Source organism: Acinonyx jubatus, chromosome B3, assembly GCF_027475565.1.
Source record: "Acinonyx jubatus isolate Ajub_Pintada_27869175 chromosome B3, VMU_Ajub_asm_v1.0, whole genome shotgun sequence".
Taxonomy (NCBI): domain Eukaryota; kingdom Metazoa; phylum Chordata; class Mammalia; order Carnivora; family Felidae; genus Acinonyx; species Acinonyx jubatus.
The window spans coordinates 133,508,257-133,531,650 of record NC_069386.1 but is presented as its reverse complement, the minus strand read 5'-3'; the positions used below and the strand labels follow the sequence as shown (position 1 = coordinate 133,531,650).

The following is a 23,394-nucleotide window of genomic DNA, read 5'->3' as shown; positions in this document are numbered from 1 at the left end:
GGGGGGCTGTGCAAAGGCTCGCATCCAATTACTACACAAAACAGTCTGTGGACCTTGATGACCTTTTAAAAAGCTTTGGGCAGAGGGCCATGTGGGTGGCTCAGTCAGTTTGAGCGTCTGATTTCAGCTCAGGTCCTGATCTCATGGTTCATGAGTTCAAGCCTCGCACTGGGCTCAGAGTCAGAGTCTGGTGCCTGCTTCGGATCCTCTGTCCCCCTCTCTCTCATTGCCCCTCCCCTGCTCTCTCTCGCTGTCTTTGTCTCTCCCTCTGTCTGAAAAGTAAATACATAATTAAAAAAAAAATAAAAAAGCTTTGGGCAGTGTTCACTAACAATGAGGCGGTTTTCCAGAGTCCATGCTCAGGTGCACAGGCTGTGCATATTAGGGTGTTAAATGTCACCTGCAAGAGCAGTGCTCCCACCATCCCTGGGGCTGTGCTCAGCCCTCAGATGGGTGACTGTGCCCTGGAGCAGGCAGTTCTGGGCTGGGCGGACTCCTCTGTCCACACGGGGCAGCCTGGGCTGTCTTCCCTCCAGCTGCCAGCCAGGGTGCCCAGGCCGGCCTCGGAAGGAGGGCCCTTGCTGCTGTCACTGTGGTTTTGGGCCAGTTCTTGAGCTGCTTTGTGCCTCTGTTTCTACGTCTGTAGGATAAGCATGCACTGAACCTTAACAGTTGGTGTGTCAGTTGAAATAACAAGCGTAAGGCCCTGCAGTTCACTGCCTGCCACATTATTTATTTATAACTTTTAGAAACACCCTGCTGGAGCTCCTCGGTAAATGGTAGGTGGATGGTATTATCACTGCGATGGGGGTGTCACTCAGTGCTGTGGGTCTGTGTTAAGACGCGGCGCTAGGTGCTGGGGATGCAGACATTCCTACGCCCTGGGAGCTCAGGTGGGAGGGCGCCTTGAAGACTTGCTCAAGGAACGGCGGAGGTGGGGGGGGGGGGCACTTTCTCTGTCTGGGAAGGTTGAGGAAGGCTTCGTGCAGGCGGTGACCCTCAGCTGGGTCTTTGAGGGTCAGGAGGAGCTCGCTGGGCCGACAAGTGTGGGTGCAAAGTACTCCCAGTGGTGAGCCAGCACAGGTGAAGGTGTGATGCTGTGAGGTCAGGGGGCCCCAAGCAGGGACTCTGGGCATGTCGGGTTGGGGGACAGATGCGGGCTGAGGGGGCCACTGGAAGCCTGGGCTGAGAACGTCTGGAAAGCAGCAAAATAGAGCGTAGGGGGAGGAGTGTGCCTAGGACCGTGGCAGGTCTTATCCACTTTGTGAGTGGCAGGCGTGGACTACACCCACACCGAGTAGTTAGGAGCCTGGAGCCCAGAGGTGGCCCCCTGGCTTGGATCCTGGCTGCCCTACCGGGAGGTCACTGCAGGTCTGTAAGCTTCAGCGGGGGATGATGACAGGGCCCACCTCCCTCGGCTGCTTTCGGGGGACGGGAGGTCCATGCAGAGCACTGAGCACGAGGCAAGCACTTGATGATAAAATGGTGGCTCTTAAACCGGCTCCTGGAGGGTGAGTCTGGCTGACAGCCTCTCGTTGATGCAGCCGCAGGGGTGGCGTGCGGGGGTGGGGGGAGGTCCCCTCTCGGCCTCCTCCGAGCTGTGGGCACAGATGAGTTTCCAGAGCAGACTGACAGAGGGGCGGCCCTGCTTCTTGTTTCCTTTCCTTCTCGTTCTGAAGCGGTCCGCAGAGCAGCTACCTTCCTGTGTCTGCCCCAAGCCCCCTGCCCTGGCAGTCTCTCCCCACCACAGGAATGTTCCTGGCTGGGAGCAGGCAGGAGGGGACCCCCACATCGTCAGGCATGGTCGTCCTGGCATTGAACGGATGAGGAGGCCAGAAGTTGAATATCTTCCACTGGGGGGACCCCCTGGCCCCTCCCTCCTGGGGTAGGTGGAGCTGAGGCCGCAGGCGCCGGTAGGAGCCTCCGGGAGCCTCGGCATGAGGGGTGAGGCCCGGGCAAGGCCAGGTGGCACAGGGTCCCGTAAGCCATCATTGTGCGCCTGGCCTTTGTCTCGGAGGCTGTGGGAGCCCTAGCAGGCCAGTCGGCAGGGCGGGCCGAGGCCCCTGTGGGCTCTGCCAGCTCCTCGGAGGACAGACCGGAGATGACGAGACTGGGGCTCTGGGCTGCAGGGTGGGAGGCTGCTGTGGTTGACCAGGCAGCGGGGAGGGGCCGGACTGCTGGCCAGATGTGAACACTCACTAGGACCTCGCCACTCGGGGTGTGGTCCAGCGTGGGCTCGTGAGAACTGCAGCATCTCCTCGCACCCAGACCCGCTGATCAGGATCCGAATTTTAGCAGAGCCCCCAGGAGGTCATGTGCCTGTTGTACACTCATCTCTAAGGAGCACTGGTTTAGAAAACCTGCTGCCCCTTGGGTGCGGGCCTGGGAGAGGGAAGGAGGGGTGAGGCCGACCGGTGCCCGGTGGGGAAGTGGGCTGCGCAGGTTAGGGGGCCGGCGGGAGGAGACCGCGTAGGATTTGGGATGTTCAGTGTACTCAGGTTCCCATCGCAACCCCCTCCCCCCCCCCCAGGGGAGTGTGAGGACCACAGGGGTCACTGAGGAGGCCTAAAAGGGTTGGGCTCTGCGAGGCTGCCCACTGTACCCAGTTCTGCCCTTGGGGCTCTGGAACCTGGAGGCCCGTCCCCTGTGAAGCTTCTCTTTAAACCTGGGATGTGTCTACCCCCTGCAGAGTTAGGCGTTTATCTCCTTACTGGGCCAGGAAATGGGCCTTGAGTCCATAAGTGCATGGGTAGTGGGTCATAGGAAAGAACAAAGTCCTGCTTTTATGAGTGGTCATTCCAGGAGGGTGGGGCAGAGGGTGCAGAGTGCGCAGGGGCGAAGGCTGGGGGAGGAGGGGGGAGGGTCAACCTGAGGACCAAAGGAAGCACCTTCCAGAAAGGCTGGCTGGGTGTCCGCCAGGCCTTGGTGAAGTATGTTTCTTTGGGGGACGTGGTTAGCATGATGGGGGGCGGATCTGGGGAGGCAGGTGCCCCCGGCAAGAGGACTGGGTGACTTTAGTGCCTGGCGCCCGGGAGTGTAGCTGAGGCAGGGTGAGCACGCCCTTCCAGCCCGCCTTCTGGATTCCTGGCTCCTTGCCCCTCTGGAGTCCGCTGGTGCTGAGGCCCAGTGGGGCTCAGGCCAGTGAGTGCACGCTGCCTTCCGCTGAGGCTGGTTGTAACGGGATGGAAATTTGGCTGGCCTGGTTGGCATCAGCCAGGACTGTAGCGTGGCCAGCTTGGGCTGGGTCACCCCACAGGCTCTGCCATCAGCCGTACCCTGATTGGGGCTGCCAGAGGCCCAGCTTTGTGCGTGTAGGTGGGGTGGGCATGTTGGGGGGACGCGTGGAAACTCTCTGTGCCTCTTTGCACATCTGACTCGAGGCTCTAGTTCGTTCTCAGTAAGGTGTTTTGGGGTGGTTGACCTTGGGTTATTGTGCTCAAGAGGCTTTCAAAATGTGGAGGTTGGGGAGTTGAGGGAGACTGTGCACATGCACAGGAAGTGTTATTTTTGAGAGAATGCGTGTGCATTGAAATAGACAATACAGTCCCATGATTCAAATCAAAAGGTAAGAAAGGACTTACAGTGAAAAGGGTCTTGTTCTAGCTGTGCCCCCTTCACCCCTAGCTGCCCCCTCAGAATCGCTTCTTGGTTTTTTTTTTATCCTTCCAGGGTATTCTAGTACATGCAAACCACACGTGCATGCATACATCCACATTTACATAAATGCGTATGTACGTACACACATACATATTTATTTAGTTGAAAGTTCTGGTTTTTTGAACCAACTGCAGGTCTCGGCAGATCCGTGTGCGTGTTCACAGACGAATGTAGCTCAGGGCTCCTCAGCTTGGGCACTGTTTGCATTTTGGGGCTGGATCCTTCCATCTTGTTAGGGCTGTCCTGGGGCATTGAAGGATATTCAGCAGCATGCCTGGTCTCCACGCTCAGGGTGCCATTCCCTGCCCTCCCCCCTCCCCCCGAGTTGTGACAACCAGAAATGGCTCCAGACATTGCCAGATGTCCCCTGGGGGGCTGTCCCTCTCAGTAAGAACCAGTGCTAGCTGTAGCCCCTGCCCCCCCCCCCCCCCCCACGGCTCCTGTCTGGCTCCCAGCCTGGCTTTGTTGCTACCCAGTCACAGGTCTGGCCTGCTTTGTTTGCCGCTCACTGTTCTCATACACCTGTCGAGGCCCTCATGGCTGTGTGCTCATGGCTACTCAGGGTGGCCGGGTCTCTGGCCTGCAAGAAGGGAGGCCTGGATGGAAAATCATGGCCCTCCCTTGTTGGGGACCCTGAACCTGTCCTGTTAGGCTTCTCCAAACCTCGGTGTTCTCATCTTTCTGTCTTTGGGTGCTGGTGCGGATTGTGGATGCTGGTGTGTGGTCCTCCCCATCCCCCAGTAGTCGGCTGTCATGGGTGCCTGATGCCAGTTAGTTGATCTCCTGACTCTCCCATGACCTTAAGTCCCTCTCAGTCTTGGCCTTGGTTCTCTTGTGTGTGAAATGGGGGGACCCAGTGCGGTGCAGGCCCCCGAATTAGGGGGCACCTTCTGGTGAGAGAGGGGAGTAATGGAGGCCGGCCACCCAGCCGGAGCCTGTGATGTGTCAGAACCCAGACCCCTGAAGAGGGTCGTGTGCTAAAGCTGGGGAGGGCCAAGCTGCCACCCGCCATACGAATGCACACTGAGAAGCTCAGAGGGACACCTTTTCCACCGTCCCCTGAGCCTAGCAAGGACGCAGCGTGACACAGGTGTGGAGCTTGGACTCAGGTAGAGCTGTGTTTGCATGCCTGCTCTTCACCCACTACGTCGGTGGCTCCTGTACGCTTTCTGAGCCCCAGGTCCACATTTGTAGAGCCAGCCAGTGTTCTTCGAGGGTTCAGTGGGAGGAGGGGGAGGGGGACACGCACTGTGTGCCAGGCATCATTCTCTCATGTGATGAGTTCCACGCCATCAACACGCCCATTTACAGATGGGAAAACTGAGGCGCGGAGTGCAGCACTTGGCCATAGGAGGCATCCAGTAAGTGAAGCTACCCTTGTTATTAACTGGCTGCTCTTGGGATCTGAGTCTGAATATCAAGGACTCTGAGGATCCAGAAAGGGAGAAGAAAGAAGAAAGGTGTGCCTCGTGCCTTCCTGGGGAGGGCCCTGTGCTGGCGGTGGAGGGAGTGAGGCCAGTTCCCAACGTGCTGGGGTTCCTGGGCTGGTGCTTCCCCTGGGCAGCTGGGAGCGCTTCTCCGGGAGCGGGAGCTGTCTGTCTGGCTCCAGCGCCTCTGTTGGCTTCGTTATTTTTTGCCTGCAGGGGCCTGAATGATCTGAGCTGACGATAAAACATTTGTCGGGCTGACGCTGTAATCACACTGCAAGGGACACTTGAAATTATATCCACATTTGGGAAGCTAATTTTAAAGAGCGTTTTCCTTCATAATTATATGCAATCAACCAGCCAGTGTTATTGGGGGTTCTCTTTTCCCCTCAGCCCAGAGGCCATCTGTTTTTCCTCTTCCTGCTTCTCCTTCCAGCATGCGTAGGCCACCTCCCTGGGGGAGGGACCCCCAGGCCTTGGCTGCCTAGAGGCCCAAATGAAAGCTTTCTGTGGTGACTGATGCGGTGGGGGATGAGGGAGAGGAGAGGTGGGGGGTGATGCCGGGCTTCAGCTGGGCTGCTGGATGGGTGCTGGTGTTGCCATCAAGTTTGAGGCACAGGTTGTTGGCGAGGGTGGTAGAATGTGATGCTTTGGTTTGGATGTTGTGAAAGCCAGGATTCTTGTGGATGTGAATGACAGAACACCCAGTTCAGATGAGTTTAAGCAAAAAGGGAATTTCTTTCCCAGGTTACCAAATGGCACAGGAACAGCCCCTGAGGGCCCCAAGATGTGCCTCTTGCCTCTCTCTCCCTGCACTGTGATCTTTTCTCAGTTCTTCAGCTGCTCGAAACTCTTTCCTAGCTCAGGACCTTTGCACATGATGCTGTTCCTGCTTCTCGCAGGCACCCCCCCTCCCCCCACACTATTGGCCTCTTAGCCTTTAGACCTCAGCACAGTCCCACCGTCTCTGTCTCAGCCCCTTGAGTGGTCTTTTCAGAACATGTCACACGTTGTATTTATTTCAGGCGTTTGCTTGTTCACCCTTCCCTTTATGCTCTAAGTTCCTTCAGGATAGGAATCCTTTCTACTGTCTTTACTGTCGTATCCCCGGTAGCGAAACCATGCAGGGCACATAGTAGGTGCTCAGGAAGTATGCATGAAATACGTGCGTGAATGAATAAAAGAATGCTCTGGACAGAAAGGCAGTTTGTGAGAAAGCAAGTTATCAGGAGGAATTTAGTTTAAGACAACCCTGGCCAAAAAAAAAAAAAAGCCCCCTCTGTCTCCCCCTGCTAACTGGGCCCATTCCTCTCTGTCTGGAGTTCTTATCCTGGCAATGACCATCATTCCTGGAGAGCTGTCCAGCAGAGTAGCATCCTGAGTCAGGAAAGTGGGCTGGGATGTTTAGAGGTCCCCCGTACTCTAGGATGGGCGTGGGCTGTGGGTCTTACCTTTGGTAAGGAGTCTGGTTCTGGTTGTGCTCTGACTCCCTGGGCTCCTCATGGGCCTTCCCCTTGGGCCGCCCCCTGGGTTCTGTTGCAGATGAGGGTGGCACGGGGAGCGGGGGTGTTCCAGATGGGGGGCTGCCTGCGTGGGCAGGGAGTCGGAAGTGTGAGAGCAGTGGCCTGTGGGGGAGGGCGTGGAGCCAGGTATGCTGGGGACAGAGCTGCCAGCAGGGGTGAGGTTCCCTGGACCAGGAGGGAGGCACCTGTCACAGAGGCCTTGGTGCCAGTGGGGGTTGGGGGAAGCCGCAGCCAATTTGGGGGTGTGGTGAGGTGATGAGTCATGTCTTCAGTGTAGACATCACAGGCTGGGGGAGTGGGGCTTGTGGAGACAGCAGGCTGGTGGCCTCCGGGGTAGGGAGGCTGCCCTTTGCCCAGACTCAGGCTTCTCCCTTCTGAGGAATCAGGGCCTTCTCTTTTTGGCGTTTTTCACTTCTGCGTGGGGCCCAGGCTCTTGGCTTTAGGTTGCGGCTGTAACACCCTGTGTGGGGCTCTCTGAGGGATTTGTCGAGACGTTTGGGGCCCGTTGCCATGGCTTGCAGCTGCACAGCCCGGCAGGGTGGGAGCCCGAACGTGAAGGAGGTGGGGGGGGGGGGGTGTGCCTGTCACCGGGAGCAGACACTGGGTCCCCCGAGGCCTGACCGGCCTGTGCTTTTGGGTGCCTTTGTGGTCTCCTTGAGTCCAGTGACCTGGCCAGCTGCTCTCTCTCTCGATGGTGGATTCAGAACCTTCCTAAGACATTGGCCCCGCCACCTTCCCTGTGTACCAGGGTCCCCACCCTGATGGCGGGCGTTCAGCCCCTGCAGTCGGGCCAGTCACCATCTGCCTTCCTTGGGGAGCCGCAACCCTTCCTGCGACAGAGCTGAGCTCTGCTTCCGTGGTCCTTCTGCTTGGAGCACGTGGATTCCAAGTGACACCGTACTCAGCCAGCCTTGTGGAGAAGGGAGAGACAGGTGTCCTGTGGCGTGTCCAGTCCCCACTCCACGTGGTCTCGGCACATCTGAGGCCGGTCACAGCCCCTGGAAGTGCCTTCTGGCTCTTCACCCACAGGGCTCCCCCAACCTCCCCAGGGTCAAGTGTGGAGGAGGGGTTTCAGCCCAGGGTTGGGGCAGTTGGCGGCGTGGGGGTTGGGGGGCAGCTGTGTCCAGAACTGTTGCGCCTCCAGAAACCCCAGAAGCCTCACCCCCAAGACCTGGCTGGACCCCTGCCCTCCCAGGCCACGGAGTGAGGATGGTCTTTGCTGACAGACGCAGCTTTAGATTGTGGTTCTGCTGTGACTTACTTGCTTTGAGCTTTTGGACGAGTTTCTTTTTATTTTTTTAAATACGTGTATATTCTTTCCAGCTTTATTGAGGTATAACTGAAAAATAAAACTGTAACGTATTTAAAGTGTACGATGTGGAGGGCGCCTTGGTGGCTCAGTTGGTTACGCGCCCGACTTCAGCTCGGGTCATGATCTCACACTTCATGGTGTTCGAGCCCCGTGTTGGGCTCTGCTGACAGCTCAGAGCCTGGAGCCTGCTTCGGATTCTGTGTCTCCCTCTCTCCCTCTGCCCCTCCTCCACTTGTGCTCTGTCTCTCTCCATCTCAAAAGTAAATAAAACATTAAAAAAAAAAAGTGTACGATGTGATTTGTTGTATGCATAAATTGCGAGATGATTGTCACAACTGAGTTAATTAACACATCCATTGCCTCACGTATTTGTTTGTTTCTGTTGGAGCTGGTGAGGACAGTTAAGTCCCACTCTCGGTAAACTTCAGTAGTCACCATGTCCTATACTGGATCCTCAGATCTTATTCATCTTGGAACGGAAAGCTTGTCCCTTTCACCAGCCTCCCCCCATTTCTTTTCTGGTCTCTGTTCCTATGAGCTGCATTTTTTTTTTTTTTTTAGATTTCACATGTAAGTAACACCATGCAGTCTGTGTCTTTCTCTGTCCAGCTTCTTCCATTTAGCATAACATTTGGGTGAGTTTCTTGACCTCTCTGAATTCCCTCACTTGAAAAAAAAATAGGACCGTCATACCCCTTAATGGAACCTGTGAAGTGAGTGCCCTTTCTGGCCCCTGTCTCCTCCCTTGTCCCCTCTCCCGGGCTCGGGGAGACCAGGCCTGAATGGGGAGTGAGGGGACTCAGGCATTAACTGCCTTTGCCAATCATTTGTTCGGGTTGTGCCAGGGCTTCGGAACCTCCCCTAAATGTGAGGGCTCCAGGAGCGCCAGATGAAGCCATTGCCTGTTTCTAGAGTTGATTGCGTCTGGGAAGGTGGCTGAGGCCAGGGCCTAGCACCCCTGGGCCTGTCAGTGGGGGACCCAGCAGGCCCCTGTTGGCTTTGGCATGCCTCGTGCTGGGCTCAGGTTCCAAACACCTCTCTTTGGGAGGTGTCTGTCACTGCTCAGAGTCACTTGGCAGGGTCTGAGGGACTTGGCCTTCAGTGAAGCCAGGTGGCCTTGAAGTGAGCAGTGGGAAGGCCTGTCTGGTCTGGGCATCTCTCATGGGCTTTACGGTGGGCCCAGGGGTCAGGAATATTACCCCTCCCCACAACTTAGGACCGAGGCTTCCGGGTCTGGGGCCTTAGGTCTCTATCACCCAGGCCCAGGGCTCTTCTCCCCATCAGGGATCCCTGTGTCGGTGTTTGGTTTTGCTCGGTGTCTCTTTATGTGTCTTATTTCTTTATTTTATTTTTTTAAAGTTTATGTATTTACTTTGAGACAGATGAGAGAGAGCGAGAGAGCAGGAGCAGGGGAGGGAGGGAGGGGGAGAGAGAGAGAGAGAGAGAGAGAGAGAGAGAGAGAGAGAGAGAATCCTTAGCAGGCTCTGCACTGACAGTGCAGAGCCTGACATGGGGCTTGAACTCACAAACCTCGAGATCATGACCTGGGCCAAAATCAAGATTTGGATGCTTAACTGAAGTGTCCAGGCACCCTGCCCATTGTCTCTTTAGAATCCTGTGGGCATGTGGGGCCTGAGTTCCCATATCCTCCTTGGTGACTGTTGAAGCTCCTAACGAAACTCTGGATGAATCCTGATCTGCACCCGGCCTGCCTCTGAACACTTCAGGGGAGTGTCCGAGATTCGTGGGATGGCTGAGAGCTGCAAGAGCCTTGTGTTGGGCTAGACAGAATAAAGTCCCCCCAACAGGTGTCCTCAGAACCTGTGAATATGGTCCCCGACATGCAGAGGAGCTTTGCGGATGTGACTAAGGTCAAGGATCTTGAGGTCGGAGAGCATCCTGCATCACCTGAGTGGGCCCAGTGTAACCGCACCAGTCCTTGTAAGAGGGAGACAGGAGGGGCGGAAGGAGATGAGACAACGAAGCAGAGGTCAAAGCAATGTGGCCACAAGCTGAGGGATACAGGTGGCCTCAGAAACTGGGAACGGTAAAGGCATGATGTCTCTGGAGAGCCTCCAGAAGGAAAACGCAGCCCTGCTGACCGGTTCCTGACCTCCAGAACCGAAGAGAAGTTTGTGTTGTGCTCAGCCACTGCATTTGTGGTGGTTTGTCACAACAGCAATAGGAAGTGAATACCGTGTTCCTACACACTGCCTTTCTCTTCCCCCCGGCTGGGGGCTGGTCTGTAGGAGGGACTTGGGTCAAGCAAAGTCAGAGTCAGGCTCTGACTCCCTGTCCTTCGTCACAGACCGAAGGATAAGGCTGTGGCTTGACTGACTTCTTGGACCTGGACACCACTGCCATCATGTAAATAGCTGAGGGGTTGGGGAAATTTTGAATAAGGCACTTCGTGGTTTAAGTTTTCTGAGATCGGGGCGGGGGTAACCTCACCTTTCCTTTGATGGGACTGTCACCCTGGTGCCTATGGCAGAGGGACCCAGGGAACCTCAGTGTCCAGAAGGCCTGGCTTTGCCCCGGATGTGTCTGGTACTTGGCACACCCAGGCAGCCTCCTTCCCGGTCACCCTCAGGGCTCAGCTCCAACAGCAATCTTAAGTAACCTTCCTGTGCCCCCTGCCATCCCCCAGATGTTTGCTGTATTCAGGGGCCTTGTGGCCACCAACATCTCTAGGCGGGGACTGGTGGTTTGGGGTCCCCTCTTTGACTAGGCCAGCCCAGCAAATGTTTGACGGCAGTCATATGGGGAGCTCTGCGCTTCTGTGGTGGGAGGCCGGGCAGCAGGGCAGACCCCCCCCCCGCCCCAACCGCAAGGGCTCAAAGAACCCTTCTCATGCTCTTGGAATCCAGCCGTCTGGCCGGAAGGGAGATTTCAAATGCAAGGGAGTGTTAGCAGCAGGGGCTGGGCGGATGGAGATGTGTAATGTAATGTATGCTGGAACGCAGCCTTTGAGAGTGTCACCATCCCAGATGTAGGCCCAGGACACACACTTGTGCAGTTATTTTAAGGGTGTGTGGTGCCTTGAGGATAGGTGCTACAAAAATCAGACATTCTTGGGCAGGCTTCTCTCTCCCCCGGTGGCTCCAAAGGAGGGAAATGTCAGCGCTGGGACTCCTGTTTCTCTTCCTGCTCTAGCTTAAAATGACTTTGCATTCTTGGGAATGAGAAACTGCTGGGGAGAGAACAGGTTGAGTCATTAGCCCCCAGGCAGGCCAACTGACAACTGGGTGGAAGGTGGTAGGTAGGGTTGGTTTTGCTGGAACCAACCCTTCCTGCAGCCCCTGTGGGTCTCCGCTTCTAGAAACACCCTCCCCACCCCCCACCCCCCACCTCCTGCAATTTAGGGCTCCTCCCTAATTAGAAGAAAGAAAAATTATAGCACCTGTAAAGGGGTAGTAAAAGACTCAAAAAGAATTTGTTAGAGAATTTTTATATTAAAAAGTGGGGGGATGCCTGGGGGGCTCAGTCGGTTGAGTGTCCGACTTCAGCTCAGGTCTGACATTGGGCTCTGTGCTGACAGCTCAGAGCCTGGAGCCTGCTTCAGATTCTGTCTCCTTCTCTCTCTGCCCCTCCCCCACTCACACTCTGTCTCTGTCTCTCTTGCTGTAAAAGAATAAACATAAAAAAATTAAATAATAAAAAGTGGGAGCGTGGCTGGCTCAGTCAGAAGAGTATGTGACTCTTGATCTTGGGGTCGTGAGTTTGAGCGCCACTTTGGGTGTAAAGATGACATAAATAAATGAAGTTAAAAAAAAAAAAAAAAAAGCCAGAATGTGTTGAGTGCCGTTAAGGGGTCTCAACATTTGTTTTCAGATGAAAAGTTGGAGTGATCCGAAATGGTGACACTTTAAAAAAAATTTTTTTTTTAAATTTGTTTTGAGAGAGAGAGAAACCACGAGCACGGGAGAGGCAGAGAGAGAGAGAGAGAAAGAGGGAGAATCCCAAGCTAGCTCCACACTGTTCGCACAGAGCCCGACGTGGGGCTCCATCCCACGAACTGTGAGATCATGCCCTGAGCCGAAATCAAGAGTCCGATGCTTAACCGACTGAGCCGTCCAGCTGCCCCTGAAATGATGACACTTTGGATGCACTTCCTTGGGGGATATCTAGCCCCCCACCCCCCGCCTCAGTTTCCCTATCCTGAAAGTTAGGGGTGGGATTTGTGCTGTCATGTGCCAGTTAGCCCTGGCGGTTCTGCTTTCCTCCAGGAGGAGCTGGGGAGGTGAGTCACTAGCCCTGCCTCTCGCCCACCTCCTGGGTTCCTGAGGGAAAGCTGCTTCCAGGGACCCCTTGGGTTTGTCCTAGGTCTGAAAGAACACGCTGACTCACGCTACGGTGTCTGCACTGTGAGGAACCTGTGGCCTGCCTGTCTCCTCCAGGTGGGGCACCTAGTATGGGGGCAGGTCTTCAGTTAGGAGGGCTGGTGGCTGTCCAGTCAGGGGAATGGCTCTCCCTTCTCCTCCCCCCCTCCTCCCCCCCCCCCCCCCAGGAGAAAAAAAAAAAAAAAAAGGCATATGGCAGCTTCCAGTTTATCTGGTTCTTTGCTGGAGCTGTCCAAACAATTCAAATGTTTGTACTGGCTTTGAAATCCTGTTCGTATGTTGCCTTTATATCGGGCCATTTCAGTTTCTGGCATTGTAATAGGAGGGAAATCCAAGTTACAAGACCATCAGCAAGTGAACCAGACTGCCGCAGAAGCAGATGGGCAGGGATGGCTCAGGGTCAGAGCCTTGGCACCGGGAGGCTGGGACATCCATTCAGGAAGAGCTTGCAGGGCTCCTGCCAGGTTGAGGGTCCACGGTGGGCAGGGTGCCGAAATAAATAACACAGTCCCTGCCCTTGGGGGTGGAGGCTCCTGGTCTGAAACGGAGCAGAGAGCAGTTCTAAGTATCAGATGGCTGTATGGCTAAGGAGCCGTCATTTCTGCCCCTGGGAAGGGGCAGGGGAACAGCCTTCAGCAGGAGTGATGTTTGAGCTGTTTTTGATGGCTGAGCAAGAGTTTGCCAGGGGAGGAAGGGCATGGCAGGCAGAGAGAACAGTTCGTGCAAAGGCACAGAGTTTTGTCAGGCTCAGGCGGGTTTAGAAAATGGGGTCCCTCCTGGGAGGGTTTCATGAGAAGGACTCGTGCTGCTTTCCCCCCAGTGCCTTTATGCTGCACCTCCAAATGCTACGTGTCAGGTGTTGTGCTCAGAATTTGGGGTGTAGACAGAGGCCACAAGCCCTGTTTCTTCAAGGGGCGTTTATTGGTCAGGATAGGCTGCAAAAACAACCCCAAGAAGTTTGCGACAATAGATTTATTTCTAGCTCGTTCATAGTCCGGTGGCTCCGTGCTGGTCTCCACACCCCGGCATTTCTCAGCCTTGGCACCGTGGACAGTTAAGGCTGGAGGGTCCTTGTTCTAGGGGGCTGTGCATTGTAGGGCCTCTACCCTCTGGATGGCAGTAGGCCTTCCCCTCATGTGACCATCAGAAATGTCTCCAGGTGTTGCTAAACGTCTCCTGGAAGTAGAACAGCCGCTAGCTGAAGGTCCTCTTAACAGTTTCCTTCTGGTTCCCAGCCTGGCTTTGTTGCCACTCGGTCAGGTTTTCTTTTCAGGAGTGGGTCTGGGCCAGCTCTGGGGGCCATCTGCGTCCTCGTGCTCCCACGAGGACGTCCTGGAGGACTGGCTGCGGAGTTGGGCACTGGCCGTTGAAAGTGTCTGCTTGGAAACGACATGGGTCGCTTCTGTGCGCATTTCATTGGCCAAAGTGAGCCGCGTGGCCATGCCTAATTTGGTGGGGGCCGTGGGGCCAAGGGAGCGCCCAGCAGAACCGCCAGCAGTGGTGGCCACCATTAACGTCCACCGCAGTGCCCTTAGCCTGGTAGGAGTCAGCGACACGGAGCCAGGCAGCCTCTAAGGTCTGCGCTCAGTGCTGGGGTTCCGGGGACTCTGAGGAGTTTGGGAGCCAAGGAAGGAAGGTTCCTAAGGAACTGACCTCAAGTGGGGTTAGCTGGCTGACCTTGGGGCTGCACTTGAGGCAGTGGGAGGCATGTCCCTCTGCGCACACTGGTGAGGGAAGAGGCCCCGCTGCCTATTCAGGGAACCCCAAGTCCTCCGGAGGCACTCCGGGGCCTACCCTCTGGGGGGAGGAAGGAGGCAGGCAGCGGGGAGGTTGCCTGCCTGCCTCGTGGGTGTTAAAGGGCGTTATTATTCGGGGCTCCTAAAATCTGGCAGTTACCAAACTGTGCTACAAATGGCTTGGATGAGCGTGTGCCTGGCTTTCCACTTGAATAATTACACACTTCCCGTCTCTAAGTGGTTTTCAGCTCTGGGTGCAGGTGCAGCGTCTTTCTCCTCCCCTGTCGGTGGGAGGGAGCCTGCGTTTCCGGGTTGATTCCCTCTGCTGTGAAATTGCTCCAAGGAGGCCTGGCCTCCCTCCGCAGCTGGGTTATCCTGTAGGGCTCCTTTCAGTAGCAGCTTGCCCCCTGTGGCCAGTCCTCAGCTGTGTCTAGGTAGGAGGCAAGTGACTGTGCCCTGGCAGATTGCAAGAAACCAGTTCTTTTTTTTTTTTTAATGTTTATTTTTGAGAGAGAGAGAGAGAGAGAGAGAGAGAGAGAGAACAAACGGGGAGGGACAGAGAGAGGGACAGAAGATCCGAAGCAGGCTCCATGCTGACAGCAGAGAACCATGAGATCATGGCCTGAGCTGAAGTTGGACCCTCAACAGACTGAGCCACCCAGGTGCCCCGAAAGCAGTTCTTGATGAGCCCAAGCGTCCCCTTTTTTGACAGACTGAATTATTTGATTGCCACTCTGCTCTCTCTGAGTGCCTGCAGTTCTGGCTGTCACCACCAGGCTTTTCTCTCCTTACTAGTCAGAGGGCACGTCTGTGTCTCAGCATCACCCTCTCTCTCTCCCTTGCTGATTCACCATCTCATGTGCTTTACACACATGTCTGCAGTCGCCAGGTCTTACACCTGCCCTAGAAGGTTCTGTTGGGCCAGAAGGATCACACCCATTTACCAGATAGGAAAGCTGAGACCCAGGTCCGTGTCTGCTGCTGGTTTCTACAGGGCCCTGCTCTGCAGTGAGGCAGGCCTGCCGCTTGATGGGAGTCGTCGTCCCAAGATATCCTGTGTTACCCTTCCTAGTGCCATATGCAGTGGCCAAGGCCCAGGCCTTATGTGGCCTCCTTGTGGTGGCCGCCTTGTGGTGTGGGTTCGTGGACGCTTCTCCGTCTAGGTGTTCTGCCTCCCTGGCTTCTGGGACCGTCTGTTTCTCCTGCTTTTGACCCTCTTCATTGGGCCCCTTTGTTGTCTCCTTTCCTCCCACGCTGGGTCATCCGGGTAGTTTTGTCATCTTCAGGAAGTGGTAGCTGTTGTCACTTACTGAGCACCTGCTGTAGTAAGCAAGACAGTGACCAGTGACAGAGACTCAGGGTAAACTGGCTTAAGCAGATAATGTGCAAGTGCAAGTCTGGAGAGGACAGGCTCCGGGCCGGCTGGATCGGGTGTGGAGCTCCAGCAAGAGGGTTATGGCTTTTTCTTCTGGTGCGGGCTCCTCCTTGTGAGTCTGGCCACAGAGAGGTGACGGCGTGCCAATGCTCCTGGCCATGTTCTTTGTGCTGTGGACAGTCCCCCAGGACCTGTCCTGGCAGGGACCAGGACTGGCCTGGCTCAGGTCCTGTTCCTGTCCTTCATCTTACCGAGGTGCCAGGCCACGTGCCACCCCTGGAGAGGGTGCGGCCCTCCCCTGCGTGGTTTGCTTGCTTATCAGAATCACGTGAGATCAAGGAGGGATAGTTCTGGAAGGCTGGAGGGTAGTACAGAGCAAAGTAACCGAAGCCCACATTCCTAGTGTGGGCCCCAATAGCCCTGTGAGGTGAGTTGCAGGATTCTTCTCACCTGACAGATGGGGAAACTGAGGCACAGGTACAGTGAGGTCTGGTTCCATGGTCTCCTCTTAGGGACGCACCCCACCTCTTACCTTTCACCTGCCTCCCTGATTGCATTTTCTGAGCCCTGAGCTGTCACTCAGCTCAGTTCTGGGTTTCTGATCACCTGCTGGCACGACCATGGTCGGGAAAATGGAAGAGTTGACCATCGTCATGCAGTGTGCTCTCCGTCCTCTGCTGGCGCTGGCACGTGACCTTGGCCTGCTGTGCCCAGACTATGAGTGTCACAGCTATTGTAGTTCTTGCATGTCCTTTAGTCCTGTCCCGAGACCTGGAAGGGCTGCACCTGAATGAACACCTCCCCGCCTCCCCTCCCCCAGTCTGGTCCTGCTACTCCTCAAGCACAAGCTGTTGCTGCTTCTCACACCTGGCTGCCCCTTGAGCAACAACAGCTGGGGCTTGAACAAACCCCGAATCCCTCCCTGGCCTTAGACCTTAGACCTCCGGAATCAGAGTCTGCAGGACTAGACCTTGAATAGGTATTTTTGACAAACCCCAGTGGTGATTCTTAGTCATCCACCCTGGTATTTGGGACCCACAGGGTAAAGGCCAGGCTGCGCTGTGGTATTCTGGGCCTCTAGGCCTTGCTCACATCTTCTGTCCACTTCTCATTGCCCCTGCCCACTCCTCGTAGTGGATCTTATGCTCCCACACTCCCTTTTGGGAAGGGGGGCAGTCCTCATGTTATTCCTCTTTAATCTCTCCTCCCTAGTGTTGGTCTGTAGTTTCCCTTCAGTTGTCTTCCAAATGGCCAATGCCGCCTCCTCCCGGAAGTTTTCCCTGATTGCTCTCCCTCCTGTCCTGAAAGGCTAGTTTGTTTTGTAAGTGAGCATTTAAAATTCCTCCAGGCTGTGTTCTCCTTAGGCTCCTGGTGAGCAAGGGTCTTTTTACAAAATAGAGCCTCCCTTCACAGCTATCCAGTTTTTGGAAAAACATTTGGAAAAATTTATGAGTTGTGGGGGTAGATCTCTGTCCAAAACTTATCAATGTAATAGGTACTGAGAAAGTGACAGTTTTAGAGCCTGTAGAAGTTTTCTCCAGGTGCAGGTTTTTTAATAAACTCCTTTGATTATTTAACTTTAACTTTTAGTGTTACTTTTTCTGTCGTTTTGGGAGTAATATCTATCCTTATTGTAGGAAACTAGAAAATACAAGGAAATGTAAAGGAAAAAAAGCCACCTGTCACTTTTCTGCTGTGTCCACAGTTTACAGGCTTTGTGCTCCCTCCTGGTCTGTTTTTCAGATACTCGAATATTGAAATGCCCTTAGAATCCAGACTGAATGCTCCTTCTAGGGCAGTCTGGTGATTCCAGAATGGGCATTGTTTCAGCTCCTCTTTGAGCACAACTTGGAAGCTTTTCTAGATGAATCCTGAACTCCTCTGCTTCACTTTACTGATTGATTGATTGATTGATGCTTTATCAGGCATTTACCTTATGCCAAGTACTGAGAATGCTGGCAGCTGGAGCTTTACCTTTATTTATTTATTTATTTATTCATTCATTCATTCATTCATTCATTCACCTATCTACCTACCTATTTATTTAAAATATTTGTTTTGAGGGAGAGAGAAAATGAGTGAGTGGGGGAGGCCAGAGAGAGAGGGAGAGAGAATCCTAAGCCCGATGTGAGGCTTGAACTCATGAACCACGAGATCGTGATCTGAGCCAAAATCAAGAGTCAGATGCTTAACCGACCGAGCCACCCAGGCGCCACTGGAGTTTTACCTATTATTTACAAGACAATTCAAAAAACACACTCCTCTAGTTTTTGAGAACATGTTGTTGGATGCACGTGGCGCAAAGCTCAAGCATGAGAGAGCACGGTGAAAAAGAAGTCTTCTCACCCCACCCCCCGGCTGCCCTTGCCCTTGACCAGACGCCATCCCACTACTGTTTTCTGGTGGTACTTTCAGATTCATTCTGTGTATATGCAAGCCCTCCTTCTTGTGCTGCATGCTGTTCTGAACCCAGGTAATTGCACACCGCACACGGGGTTTTGCACCTTGTATTTTCACATAGCAGTGTCTTAGCGAGAAAGCCTTGAGGGTGCATGGAGGACTCCTGCATTCTTTTTACTCACTGCCTAGTATTTCTCTGACCACGTGTGGTTTGTTAAAGGTCTCTTAGGGTGTGTAAGTTGCTACTGGTCTTTTGCTGTCACAGCGTGGCAATTAACAGCCACAGCCTGGAACACTGCACATTTGAGGACGTCTGTGGGGTGCGATGATGCACTGGAGTTTTCAGGGGGAGCAGTTAATCACTTGACAACGAGTTCTCTGGTTTATCTTCCCCTCCGTCTTCCCCTTGGGTGTCCTGAACCAAATTCTGAACGTTTGGGATTTCAGGAGCCTGCTGTTTGGAAAATGAGGGTTGTTGGTCCTTTTGTTCCGCAGAAATTTCAGGAGAAGAAGTGAGCCCCAGTGGGTTTACGTTCTCCTTTCCCAAGTGGGCCACAGTGGTGTGCCTAGGGTCCTGCCACCATGGGCCTTGTGGTTTTCTGCCGACCTCCTCGCCTCCCCTCTTACACCGAGGCCCTGCAGCACGGAGACCAGGCTGGTCCATCTCAGTGTCTCCTGTGCCGGCTCTGCTGGGCCTGTCAGTTGCCACCCGGCTGTGGGCGAGCCTGGCTGCAGAGCCACTGCGCGCACTTCCTGAGGTCACCCAGCCTCCGCTTGCTCATCCGAGTAATGGGCCATCCCTGCCCCTCCCTAGTTGGGCTGCGGAAGCCGTCAGTGAGCAGAGAGCATCCGTCACACCATAGCTGCCCTCGCCCTGAGGGTGTCTTGCGTACTTGTGTGGCCTGATGTGGGCTGAAAGGGGAGCTGCGCCCCCTCCTTTCCGCCAGAGTCACAATTTATCCTGTTCTTGGAGCTCTGAGCCGCAGAGGAACTGGTCTGGCCCCTGACAGCTCAGCCACACTTAAGATTTTCAGCCTGCCTGTTCTCAAGATTACTGTTTTGTTTTCTTTTATGTTATGGGTCTCTTGTGTTTTCAGAGTTAGCTCAAAGTTAGCATCCTGTTTGTTTTTTAGGACCGGGGGAGGGAGAGCTGACTGGGATGATGTCAGATGTAGACGGATTGGAAGTGACCCGCAGTTGGCTTCATAAGGAGATGAGAGCCACACGCCGGGATAATCGGGATGCCGTGAGGATTAACAAAGAGGGAAAACCCAGGTCTGGGCTGCAGCCCAGCAGAAGCCCTTTTCTACCTGGTGCGGGTCACGTCCACTTGCGCCCTCTGTCTCCTTCAGTGCTGTCCATTTTTCCTGAGGTGTGGCTCCAAGTCCTTTGGGACTGGCTGAGGGGGGCTGCTCCCTTAGCTGTTTGAAATTTCTGTCCTGGGGCAGGGACAAAGTGCGGAGTCACACTGAAACTTACCTGGCTGGTCGCAGTCCTGAGCCAAGTGCCCTAGGACCGGTTCCTATCACCCATGCTCACATGGGGCGGGACAATCTGGGAATGAGGCCAATGCATTGAGGTGTCCACAGGGCTCAGAGATGATGTGGGTTGTGAGCTGGCGCAGATTTCTCAGGGCGCCGTCTGCCCCCCTGCTGTGGGTGCTGGTGGCCCAGGGCTGTGCTCTTGTGCCCAGTCTCCCCTCCATGAAGTCATGGCAGTACATCGGTATTGGCTGTCATCCCTTCTGGAACTCTAGAGAAGCTGAGTGATGGTGGAGACCCCAGAGAGCATCAACCACTGTGGTTTTCCCACTGGGTTCCTTGGGGCCCGAGGTTGTGTTGAGGTTGTTGGGGGTTAAGGGGAGGGCCGGTTTGGCGTATCCTGCAGTGCGAGCCGGTCTGCCTTCTTGGACTGACCTCGTGGCTTCCTTCGGAGGTTCCACTTGGTGCCCGGCTCTCAGAAGGTAACGTAAGATTGGTAGCTGTCACCTCAGCTGTGTTGTGTGAGGGAATGGTGTCGGTGCCCACTCACTGGTGCCCAGAGACTTCCCGGGGGCTTTGTGCCCACCTCCTCCCCTAGACCGTGAGCCCCTCCAGGGCCCGAGCGATGGCTGTCGCATTTATTGTGCCCCTGAGTGCTGGGCCAGGCTGGGCACGGGAACCTGAGCGAGGTGTTTATGTACTTACATTTAGGGAGTGTCTGTATGCCGGGCGGGCCCCATAAGTAGGCACAGGGTACACACAGCCATTGAATCTGCCATAGTCCCTGCTCTAATTTCTGACCTTTTCTGGTCACAGGTCCTTTGAGCGTCCGTGGGCGGCCCAGCCTTTCTTCTCAGGAAAACACTTGTGGGCATGGCCATTGGCAAGCCATCTGCATTCCATGCATCCTGCGCCTTCCCTAGCATCCTGCCCCAGGCGACAGCCCACTGGGGCTCTGGAACGAAGGGCTGGGATATAGTGGTAGCCTCAAGTTCTCGGGAATATTCTGGCTCTGGGTGGGTCAGTGGGGCGAGGGTGTCGTGGGTCAGGGAAGGCTTCCTGGGAGAACTTCTGTCTGAGCCACATCCTGAAAGCTGGGCTGGAAAGTGTGGACCAAGACTTGGAGAAGGGGCACGGCCCTGTGCCCAAAGGCTTGCAGTAAGGAATGTAGGGCAGGGGAGGTAAAGGTGGGTGCGTGGCAGGGGGCCTTTGTGCACTGCTCAGAGCCCCTGATCCTGTCTGTAATGGGGTGGGGTCATTAGGGCATGTGTGTTGGTGAATATTGGCCACGGGATTGTGGGTGAGAGATGGAAGAGGCAGGGCCCAGGCTTGCAGGAATATTGGCGAGGCCCGTGATGGTTGAGTCAGGGTCGAAGGATGCATAGGGGGTCAGTGGGGGCTAAAGATGGCCAGGATTGCACTGAGCTGAGCAGGGCTGAAGGGTTTGGGGGAACTCCTGCAATGTGGGAGAGCAGATGGGCTGAGGTAGACCTGGGAGGCCAGGCCGAGGTAGTAGACCTGATATGGGAAGAAATGGGGAGCCATGGGAGGTGGTTGAGTCCAGGAGGGAAGGTCAGGCCATTGGGGGTAAATAAGGTGGAGGGAAGGGTACAGGGGCGAGCCAGGCTGGAGCTGTGCCCATGAAGGGCTGGCCCTGAGATTGGAGAGCGGGATGCCTATGAGGAAAACCAGCAAACTTGGGGTCCTTGTAGAACTACAGCCAGGTCCCTCTCAGGAAACAACTCTCTCTCTCTCTCTCTCTGCCTGAAGGTGCCCTTGAGGACTGGCTAGGAGTTTGCAGACTTTCCCTTTGCAAATGAGGCTGTTCTGGGGATCGTGTTTGAGAGGGGCAGCTGCAGGCTGTCCTGCCATCAGCTGGCTGTAGTGAATGTTCTGGAAGGATGCTTCCTGGCTGCCTGAGTAACCTTTCTTTTCTTTGTTTCTCTCCACAGGAAGCGAGGGATAGAAGTCGTGCAGGTGAGTTACAGACCATACCTTCACTGTTGTTCGTGTGGGTGGGCCTTTTAGGGCCCCCTTTCCCCTTCTCCCTCGAGAGTCTGGGTGCTTTTTTTTTTTTAATTTTTTTTTTTTACATTTATTTATTTTTGATAGACAGATACAGAGCACAAATGGGGGAGGTGCAGAGAGAGAAGGAGACACAGAATCTGAAGCCGGCTCCGGGCTCTGAGCTGTCAGCACAGAGCCCAACGCAGGGCTCGAACTCACAAACTGTGAAATCATGACTTGAGCCGAAGTCGGATGCTTAACTGACTGAGCTGCCCAGGCGCCCCAAGAGTCTGGGTGCTTAGCTTCTTCACTTGCATGTCATTTTTAACTTCTCCCCCTGTGGAATCTCTGTGGTTTCTGCCCTGGCAGAACGTGGGTCATGCTTGGTGGTCTCTGGGTCTTGTGGAGTTGCAGTGGGGTCATCGGTGGAAGGAGCTGGCTTGGGGGAGAAGTGGGGCTCTGGGTGGGAGTGGGGGTACAGGGTGTGGGAGCTTAGCCACCCCGCGAGACATCCGTGGTCCTGATGCCCCCACGGTTGGCCCATGCCTGCTCTCTGTCTTTGCTGAGGGAGCACGAGTCCCCCTGGGCCCCTGCCTTGGCTGTTCAGCCCTCTGAGGGTGAGTCTTCTCCTATCTTGGACCATTCTTGTGAGTGGTATCATCTCCAAGAGTACTCTTTCCCCTCTCCTTTCCCCCTCCCCCTCCCCAGGTCAGGTGCATCCCCATCCTGCTATCAGTTGGTGACACCCAATCTTCTCTGTGGGCCACTGGCTCCTGGAAGGTGGACCAAGTCAGTGTGGGGGGCTCCTGACCCTTGGGCTGCCTCACTCTGGGGCAGACTTAAGTCAGGTGCTCATTGGCTGGAGAAGGAGGGAGGGATGGATGGAGAGAGAATCCCTCCCAGGGCCTGGGGCGGGCTCTGTGGCCCCAAAATAGATGTACCTGCTCTGACAGTGGCCATTGGGGGTGGTTGGTGGGGTGGGGCTGGGTGGCTCTGTCTGGAAGCCTTGGTCTCCCTCTGGTCTCCCTCCTTGTAGCAGGTTGAACTTGTCACCTGGAGGCTGAGGTTGGTTTTGAGGGAGAAGGCAGTTTCTGGAAGTCCCTCATCAACTGTAGAGTTTTCAACCAGGCTCATTTTGGCTCTGCAAAGTTGTGTGATCTGCACTGAGTTTTTCTGTGGACCTTAATTTCTTACACATTAAAAGAGGGAAGTCAGAATTCAGGAATGGCTGAGAAGTATGCTTTTGGGGCCGCTTCTGATTGATTGGTAGTGGCTGCCTGGAGGAATCTAAATCTGTGAGTGGCTGAGAGCAGGGGTTGATTGATAATGCCTGTCAGGGGTCCAGCAGTGGGCAGAGGAAGTGCAGTTGTACCTTGGTCATTCTGGGGCCAGGTGTCTCAGATTGGTCCTGCTCCAGGATGCTTTGGCTTATTTTGGTCTCTTAGTCCTTACCTACGGTTACTTTGGATGTCACCAGATCCTTTGCAGATGCTGCTGTACCCACCATCAAGTCCTGGCCTTAAAGTTGGAGCTGTAGCTGGAGGTTGCTAAGAGAAGGTCCAGGTGCTTCCCTGAGGTTAACTATAGCGCTTGTCCAGGTTCACGAAGAAATTTCTGCGGGGGAACAATATTTAGAGGAAGTGAATTCACGTGCTCACCAATAAACACTTTACTTAAAAGGGGAAAAAAATGTGCCCTTCCCCTAATACCTGATTCCTGTCCTGGAAAATCTTTTTTTTTTTTTTTTTTTTTTCAACGTTTATTTATTTTTGGGACAGAGAGAGACAGAGCATGAACGGGGGAGGGGCAGAGAGAGAGGGAGACACAGAATCGGAAACAGGCTCCGGGCTCTGAGCCATCAGCCCAGAGCCTGACGCGGGGCTCGAACTCATGGACCCTGCGAGATCGTGACCTGGCTGAAGTCGGACGCTTAACCGACTGCGCCACCCAGGCGCCCCTGTCCTGGAAAATCTTAGACTAACACAGTAGGGTGCCACTACCCCTACCAAAAGAGGGAGGGGGGGAGGGGAGAAGAGGGGAGAGGGACTTGGAATTTCAGGATGTGAGGAATAACCTGGGGGTTCAGTGTGCTTGCTTTACATGGCTTCCTGGGAAGGTTTAGATGGAAACCTCTAG

The 23,394-nt window shown here is 54.8% G+C and overlaps 1 protein-coding gene across 4 annotated transcripts in view; it reads left to right on the top strand.

Moving 5' to 3' along the window:
* ITPK1 (inositol-tetrakisphosphate 1-kinase) overlaps positions 1–23,394 on the top strand; it is a 178,769-nt gene that overhangs the window by 20,789 nt on the left and 134,586 nt on the right. For all 4 annotated transcript variants that reach the window (XM_053224865.1, XM_053224864.1, XM_053224863.1 and 1 more), the window contains exon 3: positions 21,204–21,228. In XM_053224865.1, coding sequence (XP_053080840.1) covers positions 21,204–21,228 — 25 coding nt within the window. The remainder of the gene's footprint in view (positions 1–21,203; positions 21,229–23,394) is intronic.